The following is a 13,627-nucleotide window of genomic DNA, read 5'->3' as shown; positions in this document are numbered from 1 at the left end:
GTTTCCTTACATGGCGGGCTTGTGGCAGCATTCCAACAGCAAGAAGGTAGAACTGCAGGGCCTCTGGAGACCTAGACTCTAGACCTCATGCAGCATCACCTCCACTGCATTCTTTTGGGCCAAGCAGTCAGAAGCTTAGCGTTAATTCAAGAGGAAGGGAAATAGATTTCACCTCCTGATGGGAGTTGCTGCCGTGGCCTTATTTCATCCAGCACAGGCTGTACAGGTAGGAGTTTTTGTTCTGAGAGTGGAATTTTGAAATTTGGGATTTCAGAGGTAAAATCTTTCTGGATGACAACAATATCCAGCACGTGTCCAAAAGGAGATGGATGGCTCAAGTAGAATGTGGTAAAGATCACTGGCACTGAAGGAGAGAAGAAATGGTGAGGCTAGGATATGGGCTGCACCATCCTGTGGGCCCAAGAACACTGTGTGGGCAGGGAGTGTGGAGGAGTGGCATGAAATCCAGGAGATGACAGCAATAATAGCAGGCAGGTATGAGATGATCAGACCAGATGGGGTGATTCTGTAGACCATGAAGAGCATGATCACGCTTTTCTAGGTCATCCTTGTGAGTGGTGGGGACCAGAACTACTCCACCATGCCTTTAACTTCCCCACCTGCACGGTCTTGTTTATTTAACAGTTTTTCAAATAAACTTGTCCCTTCTAATTTCTGAATACTGTGCAAGTGGATTCATCAGGTATTGGTGAAAATATGAAATAACGTTCAAGTCAGTTTTGAGTAAGATGACGGAACTGCCATGGTAGCAGATTACCAGTGTCCATTCTTTCAAGCTTTTCTTTTTTTTCCTACCTTCCTTGTCTCCTCAGGTATGTATCTAAGTATGAGAGGGTCTCCACATCGATCAGCAGGATTTATAGTGGTGACATTTATTAATAGTGTTAAATGAATAATACTTATTACTCTCATTCTAGGTAAATAAAAATCAGAAACCAGACAGTCATTATCCAGATGGTCCTAAGAGTACACTAAACCACCAGAATGCTAGATATGAATAAATTAGAGCCTGTAACAAGTGGAGAAGGATAAAATTGCATATTTTTATAATTACTACCATAATATAATGTTTCTGTGTTTATGTGTAACAAATGAACAAATGATTTACAACAATGCAACTGTAGCATGAGTTTCCATCCTTAGCTGTGACTTCACATTCTTAAAATGCTTTTTAGAATACCACAAGAGACATTTCTATTCCAAATAAAAGATTTTCAGTATTTGGAAATTCAGTGAATGCTTCCTGGAAATTCCATATCTGCAGCAAGTGATCTGGGCCATGAATATTTAACTCTGCCCGGCCTTTTATTTTCCCTTACATATTATCCATTTCGCACAAGGGTCAGCACCTTTGGCAGTCACTTTGGTCTCGAGCAGACTGTTAGGGATTAGAGGACCCACGGATGTTATTCTCACCTTTGACACAGAAATTCTTCTTAGGACTACTCATGAAATGTGTCTAAAAATAAGTGAAGTAATGATAGTTTTTGTAATCATAGCCTTAATACGAAACTAGAAGGGCTTCTGTTAACTCTTGAAGTCATCTTCAGTGAAAGCGACATAGCCATTTCATCAGTGCTGCTATGATTCAACTTATTTGGGGGATTCCTTCTTGGGGGCTGCTAGCAGGGCTAGTTTGCAAGCCTACCAGAAAATCAATTCTGTATTATTAGTGTCCTATTCTCCGTTTTTACCAAGTCTAAACATTCTCCCAAATTTTAGGGATTGGCTCTATATGACATTTATCTGTCAAAAAATAAATAAATAAATAAAATTCACCCTTAAAAGAGTAAGGTTTCCCACCACTGAGGACATTTAAAGTAATGAACCTCCATTTCCAAAGTTGTGAGACTCCAACTAGAATCTGTTTTTCTGATTCCAGCTACTACCCCATGCTAATGTAACCAGAAACTTCTCAAAGGGTGTTAAGTATTACCATTTTTATTCTGGAATTTAGAAATGCCTCAGGCAAGCATTTTTAACACAGCTTTCCGACTCTATTATCTTTTCATTAACTGTGACCTCTTCCCCGCCCTCTCCACACCCAAAACTTTTTCTGTCTTCTTTGCTTAAGATCAGCTACACCACATCTTGTTTCTGTGTTCTTTCATTTTCAGTGAGTTACTGTTTGGTTAATTCTTCCAAGTTGTATCCTTTTTATAGAACTTTGTCATTATTAGGTTTATGAGTTTGCGTCTAATTGTGGCCTTCCACCTGACTCAATTTTGTCATCTGAATGCATTTGTCTTCAGTATCATGATTATAATTTTTGAAACCATCAGCATGTCAGATACTGCACTGAGGACTTAATTCATCAGTTTACATAATCCTCACAACAACCTTAGGAGATGAGTATCATCATGATTCCCACTTAACAGATGAGGAGACTGAGGTTCAGAAAGTACAAACAACTTGCCCAAAGTCCAATGACTGGAAAAGGGGGGAGCTAGGATTCAAACTCACATCCTTCTAAGGCAAGGTTTCACAACCGCAGCCCTGTAACGTTTGGGGCTGGGTAATTCTTTGTTGTGGGACATTGTCCTGTGCACTGCAAAATGTTTAGCAGCAGCATCTCTGATCTTCTACCCACTAGAAGCAGAACTCCCTCCACTAACTGACAACCAGACACGTCTCCAGATACTGCAGAGTGTTCCCTGGGATTTGTTTAGGACCCGCCAATCTAACACCAAATTCATGCTTTTGCTATGTTACACTGTTAGACGGGTAACTAAGAAAACCATAGAAGTTTAAAACTAAATTTGCAAGAAATCAATTTTAGGAGTCACCATGCCTGGTTGATCATCAGAATTGGAGATTTTTAAAGACTCCTTTTCCCCACCCAGGATGTTCAGGATAAGTATTTGTCAAGCGGACAGGTATATGACTGTTTTAAGCCTCTCCACGGTGTAGGAATTACAGATCCAATCCTAACCTAAGCACACATCTGTTCCTTGAATCACTCTACTCCATTCCTGCCAAATCGTTCTCCAGCCTCAGCTTTAACACGTCTTGTGATGGCGTTACAGTCGACAGTTCCATACCCTTCACTTTCTGAGACAGCCCATGTTCCAATAGTCGTAACTGTGAAAAATAATTCTTCTTAATATTCTTTCTCTATATCCCTGTCAATGCCCTTAATCTCATGTTATCCAAGTTATTGTTTTTCTCAAATCAGATGAATTAAACGAACACTTGAGTCCCAATTATGTATTAGGCTTTACTCTGAACAGTTTCTTTACCATAGCCATTAAAATCTTTACTGACTCCTTAAAAATGACTGTCCACCCACTTTTTTCAGTTTAACAATGGACTTCCATTGCTTGTCAGCCTTTTGACTAAGATCAAGTGTAGTATCTGTTCTTATTACAATAGACTCCCTCGAAAAGGCAATTATAATTAATTAAAATATTAAACTCATACATGGCTGGCCTCCTACCCAGCCGCTACTGGAAAGCAGTCTGCACCCCTGTTTGTGAAGGGTCCTGTCCCTGGGGAGACCAAGCTGGCAGGTGCTTTTTTTCTTCCTCTTGGCCTCTCATCAGCAACCCTGTTTAAACCTTCTTGGATGATTTCAGGAAGATTCCAAAGTAACTCTCCTGGTAAAATTATTCTTTGCCATATGTTCCAGATTTCTTGATGAAAACACGGAAGATAATTTTTTTGAATCTTATTATGGGCCCTCTTAAGAATATCTTTTTTTGTGGCTGGGCACGGTGGCTCACGCCTGTAATCCCAGCATTTTGGGAGGCCAAGGTGGGGAGATCACTTGAGATAAGGAGTTTGAGACCAGCTTGGTCAACATGGCAAAACCCCATCTCTACTAAAAATATAAAAAGTAGCCGGGCATGGCGGTGGGCACCTGTGATCCCAGCTACTCAGGAGGCTGAGGTAGGCGAATCGCTTGAACCCAAGAGGCAGAGGTTGCAGTGAGTGGAGATTGCACCACTGTGCTATAGCCTGGGCGACAGACTGACATTCCATCTCTCTCTCTCTCTCTCTGTCTCTGTCTCTGTCTCTCTCTCTTTCTCTCTCTCTCTCTCTATATATATATTTTTTAATGAATTTTGAATTTGATTTAATACAAATAAATATGTTAATTTGATTAAATTTAGACTTACAGTTTACTCTTCTTTGACGTCAGGTAGTCTTTCAGCCTGCACTTTTGATTATTCTCTAAGTCCCCATAATAGTTTTGAACCTATAGAAAACTGCTTTTCAACAACAGATATTGGCTAATGGGCAATATTGTGATGAAGCAGATGCTAGCATTGCCAAGGCTGCCTATTGCCCCAGTGTTGATGTTTAGCCCTACAGGTGACCGGACTTGCTAGCAGGCCAACGTGAGTAGCCAGTAGGCTATAAATGTGTGCCAGCTGTCCCGACAGTGGCTGAATGGAGTTCCAGTAGGCAGGCTGTGTTTAGAGAAAACCAAGAAGAAAATAACATGTTAACGGGAATAAACCGTTTGGGGTCAAAATAACAGTCCCATGTTTTTGTACTTGTGTGAGATATAAAAAGAAAACTTGAGTGTCAATTAGGCTTAGTATGAACTTCCAAACATTCTTGCCCATGCTTGTGCACCTCCAAGGAAGTGGCTGGATGAAGGCAAAACTCCCCGAACATCTCACGTCTTCGATTGCTCTGGAAAGCCTTGGTGTCCTTACTGCGGTGTTCGCTCTCTCCTTCCAGAGTTTTATAAATGGACGCTGACATGGACTACGAAAGACCCAACGTTGAAACCATCAAGTGTGTGGTCGTGGGTGACAATGCCGTGGGAAAGACGCGCTTGATCTGTGCCAGGGCGTGCAATACCACGCTCACGCAGTATCAGCTGCTGGCCACCCACGTGCCAACCGTGTGGGCGATTGACCAGTACCGCGTGTGCCAGGAGGTAAGATGCACAGAGTGTCTTTAGCATCCCTAGGGCACATCATTGCTGGTTACCAGTCTGATTTTTTCAAGGAGGAGCGTGGGTAAATTGCACATTCAAAACTAAACTAACCTTTTTAGTGCCACAAAAGAAAACAAACGTAAAATGCAAACCGGAGACTATGGCTCTGGGTATCCTGAATGAGGGTTGAGACAGGTGGTTCCAAAAAGGGAATTAAGACTTAGCTTAAATCCCATTAGATAGAATAAGGAAACTTAATGCAAGTGAATTGAGGGGCACTGAGGGTGCTGACTTGAACATGCTTCTCCTAGGGAACTTCTTACTGACACTGAGCACAGATGCTGTCTCTCTCTCTCCTGCAGGTCTTGGAGCGTTCTCGGGATGTTGTTGATGAAGTGAGTGTTTCCCTCAGGCTTTGGGATACTTTTGGTGATCATCACAAAGACAGACGCTTTGCATATGGCAGGTAAACCAAGACTAGTACAGTGCGGTTGAGCTTGAGTGCAATTTCCTTTTCAAAACCAGCAGCTGGTTCACAAATCAACAAAAACCACATCATATGGCCTTGAAATGTGTTGGGTTCTGCACTGTGTCTAAGAAAAGAAAAAAGAAAAAAAAAAAAAGAATGGTATTGTTTCCTGAAGTCAAGAAAAGCAGCATGCCCTGCCAATGAGGAAGTACTGTGTTGAAAACAAGCAGTGGTCAAGCTGGAAGGTTTGCTAGATGAGGATTCTGTAACACCCTCCAACTGCAGGCTGCTTTGATTGCTGGTTCTCTGAGTAACACTTCACTTGCCTTCTGTTAGAATGTTTTATGTTATTTTGGCACTCAGTCACCCTACTTCAGAAGGACTCTTTGGTCTTTTCATGACCATATTGGCAGAGTCTAATGTTATTTGCTTTGGGTTTTGTGTTATCTGAAAAGTCTGTTATTTTTATTAGAAGGTCATTTTTAAAAAGAAAGAAAAACATCCCTGAAGTCCTTTGCAAGACATATTTCCAAAATGAACGGAAACACTAATGTTTATTTTTTATTTTTAAAAAAAGGAGAAAAAAATCTAGTAATGGGAAAACTCCTCTAAAAGGACATTAATATGGGTAGGAACATGGTCAAAGTGCCTTAAAATATTTAGCAACCTCTGCTTGCCACCATAACTTAACGTCTCTCTCAATGAAAGGGTTATAGCTATTAAAATCTGGATTAGTGGAGACTTTTTTTTTGCCACTTAATTATAAATGAACACATTTCATTTTAAGTGTAGAATGTAGATATCATGGCCTTGTTGTCTCTTCTTAACATTAAACATCATGTTACCTTACAGGATTTTATTAGTTAGGAACTCCAAGCACATGAATTACTCCTTGGTATCGAGATAAGCATTTCTGAAGATTCTTCTATTTCTCCAAGCCAGTAGCTCTCTGAACAGACTTTTATTGTCATTTATCTAAGTGGCCTAAAATAATGAATAAACTGCTGAAAGAGTTTGCCCTATTCCTAGGAATTATTTCACACACTGAAAGAATCTGTGACTTAGACCACTTTTTTCAAGGGGACTCAGAAAGAGAGATATGGAAGCAAAACACGGTTTTAATGTCCGCTTGGTAACAAGGACTTTTGAACTTAATATCCGACATCATAGATAGTTTTCTTTTCCTTGAATTTCCTGGATTTTTTTTTCTTCCTGTAATGTTCTTGATTGTTATCTTAGTTGCCGTTTTGCTTTTTTCTTTTGGCCAATTGTTCTACATGTAAAAATAACAATTATAAATGAACCTGCTTGTAACTGCTGGGCAGTCAGGTTTGTAACCCCTGTGGTTTTGAGGAAGCTTGATTTGATGACTTTAGGCAGTGTGAGGATAAATACAATAGATTTCAAAGGACTTTTTTATATCCCCACTTCTAAAACGGTGTTGTGAAAATGATGAGCCTGATGATGAGTTAATGGAAATATTTGGGTTTAGACTCTAGAAACTATTTCAACAGCTCAGTGATTTGTTGCCACTAGAAATGTATGCATTTGTCAATACCTGTGAAAAAAAAAATACCACAGAAAAAAAGAGAAAACAACAATGAAATGTATTCATTTCAAACAATGAATTTTAACATGACCCCTCAGCGTAAAGCTGGTGCGGTGGTAATAAAAGGGCTGCTTCATTATTTTGTGAGATTCCTGCATAGCATTTATTTAATGGCACAATGGCCTTCGTAGATCCACACTGGGCCCTGTCCAGCTCCCTGACATAGCTGGAGTCATTTTACAATACAACATGCCATACCTGCGTGTGTGTTCCCTCCCAACAAAAATAAGCTGCTCTTTCCTGTGACTCCATCAGTTCAAAGTGCTTTGTTCTGCTCCCTTGTCTGTAACATTTGGTTCTGTCAACTGTAACCCATTATCCCTTTGGTAGAAACAGGAAGTGCTCCCCCAAGCCAACTTTGATTCTCTGAGGAACATAGAGGGGCTTCAGGAACACTCCCGTGTTTCTGGCCACGTTCTTCTTGGGGCCTCACTTTGTGTGCATGTTTGTAACTTGTATTTCCTCTGTCTTTTCCAATTCCTCACAGCCTCCAGGTGTCTTGACACAGACCCCACCTCTAGTTAAAGAACAAAAACCAGAGCTGCTCTTTCTTGCACTCCAGCATCTTTCTGTAAATGCTAAATATGTAAGATCACATTGACGTAATGCCAAAAAAAATTACATTTTTATGGAAAAACCTGAGAGAAGTAGTTCTTTTATTCACTCTAGGTCCCTGACCAGTACATTTCCCTGCTCTGAGAGAGCTGTTTAATTTCTTAATGACTTCAAGTTTTACCTTTATATCATTCGTGAAGGCGAGGAATCATAATTATAGCTTCTGACAATGTTTGTTTTGCAAACCTGTTTTGTGACTGACATTTTTACTATACTTAGTGAGAATTACAATTCAGTGGGATGTACTCAGACATAAACTTTGAGGCATGTGAAATACGTTCCCTATACTTGGAAATGTATTTGAGACCTTTTTAGAATAATTAATTTGATTCTTGTGGTGACAGTGAGAGAAGCCAGATTTAAACCAACATGTCTTAGACCTTGCCTTCGGTTTCCTCTGCTTCATAGCAAAAGATAGTTAATAAGTTGCCCCTCAAACATTCTTTGGCATGGACAAGCTGTAGTTTGCAGAGAGGATTCTGTGGGATGAGGAGTTGTCAGTGGTAGGCAGTTGGCCAACTTGAATTTGCAATGTTCCTGATGTGGTATAACCACAGTGTTATTGCTCTCTTATGATTTAAATGGAACTATTCTACCCATTTTTTGCCAATTAGAATAAAATCTTCAATTTATCAAAAACCTGCTGTGTGCCAGTCAACACATTAGGTGTTTTGCCAACATTAGTTAATCCTTTCAGGAACTATAGGAGGCAGAGATGATCTTGGTGCTACCATTGAGTAAAGGGTTGAGTTCTTTTACTACCATAAATTTTCCCAACAACTGAGTCTCAGAGGCAGATTCAAAGTCACTCTGCCTGACTCCTGGCTCTCACTCTTTCCACTGTGCCAAGCTACCTCAACCTACTGGGACCCTACATTGGTGAGCTGGATTTCTATTTGCTCTTTTGGATTTGTGCAAAGATTGGAACTAGAAGAGATTTCAAAAGGTCATCTGGTTGACCCCATGTCTTCAGGAAGGGAAATCATCCATCTATCCAAAAAGAAGTATTGATAGGAGCCCTTCTATTCCATGGAGATGAAGGAAACAGAGTAGCATGAGCATTGTAATGCTCTGCACTTTGAAAACTGTCGACCCTCTCTTCTCTGGAGTGAGTAACTCCAGCTCTCTTATGGCCTTTTTCCCACCACCTACTTTATATCCACTTTTGGATGAACTTTTAAAGCTCTTTTCTGGATCTTTTAAAATGTCAGGAACAAAACCGTACATAGTAACCGTGACTTTGATCAGCTGCTCGTTTTTGGCAAGGAAAGCTCCTCTTCTTAAAGGGATGTCGCTCAACTCAAGAGTTGTCTCCTGGAGCTCTTATGAGAATGAAATGTCCACATTTAGGGACTTAGCACTGAAAATATAGACAAACGGGATGGGCTCTGCCTTTATCAGGAATCTGGCCCTTCAGTCCCTGTATTAGTCAGTTCTCACACTGGTAATAAAGATGTATTTGAGACTAGGTAATTTATAAAGAAAAAGAGGTTTAATGGACTCACAGGTCCATGTGGCTGGGGAGGCCTCACAATCATGGCAGAAGGCAAAGGAGGAGCAAAGTCACATCTTACATGGTGGCAGGCAAGAGAGAGAGCATGTGCAGGGGAACTGCCCTTTATGAAACCATCAGATCTCATGATACTTATTCACTATCATGAGAATAGCATGAGAAAGACCTGCCCTCATGATTCAGTTACCTCCCACTGGGTGCCTCCCATGACATGTGAGAATTATGGGAGCTACAGTTCAAGATTTGGGTGGGGACACAGCCAAACCATATCAGTCCCTTTTGTCTAGTCACACACAGGTAAATAATTACAGATTCTATTGGTTTTTTTTTCCCCCTATAAAATTTCCTTCATTGATCTGCCTGCAGGTCAGAGAACCTCCAGACACTGAATAAAGCCTATGTTGCTGACAGTGATAACAACAAGTACAGTTTAATCAGGGCGCCCCATGCGCCAGCCCTGTGCTACGTGCTGCACGTGTCCTGTCCTGCTTCATTCTTGTGGCGAGCCTGCAAAATAGGCTCATTTCACAGTTGGAGAAACAGGCACAAAAAAGGGCCAAGGTCAGACAGCCTGGACAGAGTGGAGCTGGACTTTCCTCTTGAGTCTGTCTGACTCCAAAGCCCACATCTTCCCCATCCACCATGCTGTTGTAGCTGGTGATGATGATGGATGACAAAATTACTTGAAATTTCCTCCTGGTACAGTCTGAATCTTACACAGTCCCATGTGGACCCTGAAGGCCAGCACTCACATTCTATTACCAGCTCTGAAATTCCAGTGTTCCTCTTGAATTCTTTATTCCACAGCAAAGAACTTAATTCTTTATATGCATCCATAACTAGCTGAGCATGAGTCCTTTTGTTTTCAGTAAAAATGATACATCCAAGCAAACTTTCTGAGAGTGAATGGGAATCTTGGCATGTTTTCCCCAAATCATTTAACTAAAACATTCAGAACCACTGTACTTCCCCTTATCCCCAGCAATTTCTGGGCATATTTTCAGTCCAATTGGAACCCATTTATTATATAGCTTATTCTTACACACTGATTTTTCTCAAACGTTGTTAGTTCCTATGAGAAGTAAAGTACATGTTTTAAATCAGAACTATGGTTTCTGGGTGTCTAGTTTCATGTTGAAGGTACCTGTAATCAGACACGAATGAACACACCCCATTCTCAATGCACTGTTGAGGCCCTTTAAAAAATTCAGGACTGTAGTGACTGGTGTTTGTATCTTTGCCTGGGATTGGTTGTGCTTGTGTTTTATGGCAAGGGAAAAAGTAAGGATCAGTGTATCTGTCTAGATAGAGCATTTTGAGTTAGCTCTTAATGTTCATAGCACATTCTAAAGGCTGGGCCAGAAGTAACATTGTAATGATGATGTTAGGATGGCAAATAGCCTGTTACACAGTGAAACGTCAAGTGGACCAGGATGTGGACCAGGGCCAGGACTAGGGCATACTGAGGGAGTCACTTGTCTTGGGTGTAAAATGTAAATAATAATAATCTTAAAAAGACAGGATCACCATTGCTGTTTTTTTTTTTCTCCTTCTGCCTCAGACACAATATGGCATTGTTACTGATGCTGACTATATTTAAAATTTTGATACTTTGTCCACCATGGATTTTTTGCCTTAATGTTTTTTTTTTTTTTTGAGAAGGAGTCTTGCACTGTTGCCTGGGCTGGTGTGCAGTGGCGTGATCTTGGCTTGCTGCAACCTCTGCCTCCCAGGTTCAAGCGATTCTTCTGCCTCAGCCTCCTGAGTAGTTAGGATTACAGGCACCCACCACCATACCCGGTTAATTTTTTGTATTTTTAGTAGAGATGGGGTTTCACTATGTTGGCTATGCTGGTCTTGAACTCCTGACCTTGTGATCTGCCCGCCTTGGCCTCCCAAAGTGCTGGGATTACAGGTGTGATCTACTGTGCCCAGCCTGAATTTTTTGTTTGTTTGTTTTTTTAAGTATTGTCTGGATCACTGGGGTTTTTTTGGTACCCTCTTATATTTTGCACTTGAAGCAAGTGCTTTGTTTTCTTCATTCAAGTCCTGGCCCTAATGGCAGACTTTATAAATAGATAGCAAAGTAACTAAGGGAAGAAAGTTAGTAATGCATGTGCTTTTTATGGAAAAGTAATCCAAACCACACTTTTAAATATATGGTACCAAGAGGTCTTGGAAAATTATCACTGGTTGTGTCTTAAAGACATTCAGTTCAGTGTGCCGCTGTAACAAAAAGAACTAAAAATTGCTCAGGTTACAGAAAAAAAGTAGAAAGACATGAGAGAAAAGCAGCAAGTTGAACCAAGAGATAGAAATAGTTGTTCCCTAAGAGGTTAGGTTAAAACTGTTAGCTCTGCTATTTGAACAGAGCAGTCATTCGGATGTAAGAGTTCTGGAAGAGGTGAATCAGCCCATTATAGCCAGTACCTAGATGACTCTGAGGCAGATGGTCCTCTGGCCCCACTCTGGTAAACACTGTCCTGGAATTTTCTGATGCTCGTTACCAAACCTCAGTCAGAAGGGAAGAATCTTTGATGATGAGAGACAGAGCTTTTGAGTAAGGGATGCCAAGCAAAAAAGAGCACATACTGTGTGATTCCATTTCTGTAACGTCCTAGAAAATGCAATCTAATCTATAGTGACAGAAAGTAGATCTCTGGTTTCCTAGAGAAGAGGATGGTGGGGAGGGATGGATCACAAAGGAACATAAGGATATTTTAGGGGTGATGGAAATGTTTGTCATTTTGATCATGATGATGGCTCAGGGGAATACGTATGTCAAAATTAATCAAATTAAACAACAAATATTCAAATGTGGTGTATTTCCATTATATCTCAATAAAAATTCTTTAAGAAGAGAAATAGGCCGGGTGTAATGGCTCACGCCTATAATCCCAGCACTCTGGGAGGCTGAGGCAAGTGGATCACTTGAGGCCAGGAGTTCGAGATCAGCCTAGCCAACATGGTGTAACCCCATCTCCACTAAAAATACAAAAAAATTAGCCAGGTATGGTGGCACACACCTGTAATCCAGGCTACTCTGAAAGTTGAGGTGGAAGAATCACCTGAGTGTGGGAGGTAGAGGCTGCAGTGAGCTAGGATTGTGCAACTGAACTATAGCCTGGGCAATAGAGCAACACTCTGTCTCAAAAAAAAAAAAAAAAGAAAGAAAAGAAATATCTTGATGGACAAAGTAGTCTATGATATGTGAAGAAAGGTTTGCATGTTAGACTATATTTTTTTTAATTATTTATGGAACTTTAAGTTAGTTCTCATTGAAAACATAAATCACTATGTGAACTTAAAAAAAATGGAACGAGATCCTTAATAGCTGAATATAACCCTGAAACTAAGGATGGGACAGTGTCATACTGTCACACAAAATCATGCTGGTTTCCTTTTCTCAGAGATAGAACCCCCACTCAGTGGCTCATAATCTGACCCAGGGGCCTGTATCTCAGCCTGTGGTTATGTTTATGTCTTTTTCTAACAAGAAACGTTTCACCAGATACCCTGTGATAGCCAAATAGAGAACACCAAGTTCTGTGAAAGTTTTCCGTTTCTTCATCAAATAGTAACAATTTTGTCTTTTGTAGCTGGTTGGTTCTGAAACTGCTGAACATGGTGGTAATCTCTGGGAGCATGCATGTGACTCCATTTTGTACCCAGTCACTCTGACTGGAAACTGGGTGCTGAGTTGAGTGATCAAGTGTGTCCTGTCACTGGGGTTGGTTACTAGACTCATGGGCATGAGACTCCATTCTTATTTGTTTCTCTGGATTGAATCCCAGCCTGCCTTCCCAGCCTCCTGTCTTGGTCCAGACATAACAAAGTATTTGCAGTTCCGTGTCCTTTGTACCCTCCAGGCCCACAAACATGCATTATGTTAGAATTTAGACCTCTATCCCACCTATTCTCAAGCTAGCTAATCACTACTCATATTCTAAGAATTAGAACAAGTGTCACGTACTCCTAGAATTCCTCTCTGCACTCTTCCTACTCTCTCTGTCACTTTTGGAATCTAGGTGAGGTGTCTCTCCTTATGTTCCCGTAGGACACCTTTGCAAATTCCTGTTGTAGCAATAACTACTGTGGGAAAACTGGCTCCTTAATTTTCTCCCATTCCCCTTATCCTATTATCATAGTATATTTAGGACAGAGATGTTTTCTTTCTATTCTCTATCCCCTGTACCTGGGCCTGGTGTCCTGTAGGAGCTTGGTCAATGTTAGTTGAATGAGTCGACAGATCTCTCAGGTGTTCCAGGATCTTCTAAGGCATAGACAAGGAAATAGTCTTATAATAAATGCCAAATTATTTTCCTAAGTTGAATTCTATATGTGCACTTTTATAATAAGAATAACAAGTGATGGATCAACCTGCAGGTGATGAAGATGGAAAATACCGGTGCTGAGCCTCTCCTTAGTGAATTAGCAAACAGAAAGATCAGCTGCAAAACCAGGAGAAAAAGGAGAGAGTTACTCTCAGCCATACCCTCAAATCCTCCC

At 40.7% G+C, this 13,627-nt stretch overlaps 1 protein-coding gene and 1 pseudogene across 19 annotated transcripts in view; both read left to right on the top strand.

Moving 5' to 3' along the window:
* The window catches only part of LOC105466175 (Rho related BTB domain containing 1), a 144,969-nt gene that overhangs the window by 86,042 nt on the left and 45,300 nt on the right, over window positions 1-13,627 (top strand). For all 19 annotated transcript variants that reach the window (XM_071069601.1, XM_011715164.2, XM_024788039.2 and 16 more), the window contains 2 exons: window positions 4,711-4,912; window positions 5,275-5,378. In XM_071069601.1, the coding sequence (XP_070925702.1) occupies window positions 4,721-4,912; window positions 5,275-5,378 (296 nt within the window). In that variant the 5' untranslated portion in view covers window positions 4,711-4,720. The remainder of the gene's footprint in view (window positions 1-4,710; window positions 4,913-5,274; window positions 5,379-13,627) is intronic.
* On the top strand, window positions 3,337-3,439 carry LOC112423927 (U2 spliceosomal RNA; annotated as a pseudogene).

The sequence above is a fragment of the Macaca nemestrina genome, chromosome 9 (genome assembly GCF_043159975.1).
Source record: "Macaca nemestrina isolate mMacNem1 chromosome 9, mMacNem.hap1, whole genome shotgun sequence".
Lineage (NCBI taxonomy): Eukaryota > Metazoa > Chordata > Mammalia > Primates > Cercopithecidae > Macaca > Macaca nemestrina.
The sequence above is the reverse complement of the archived record's forward strand: the minus strand, read 5'-3'. Positions and strand labels throughout refer to the sequence as shown.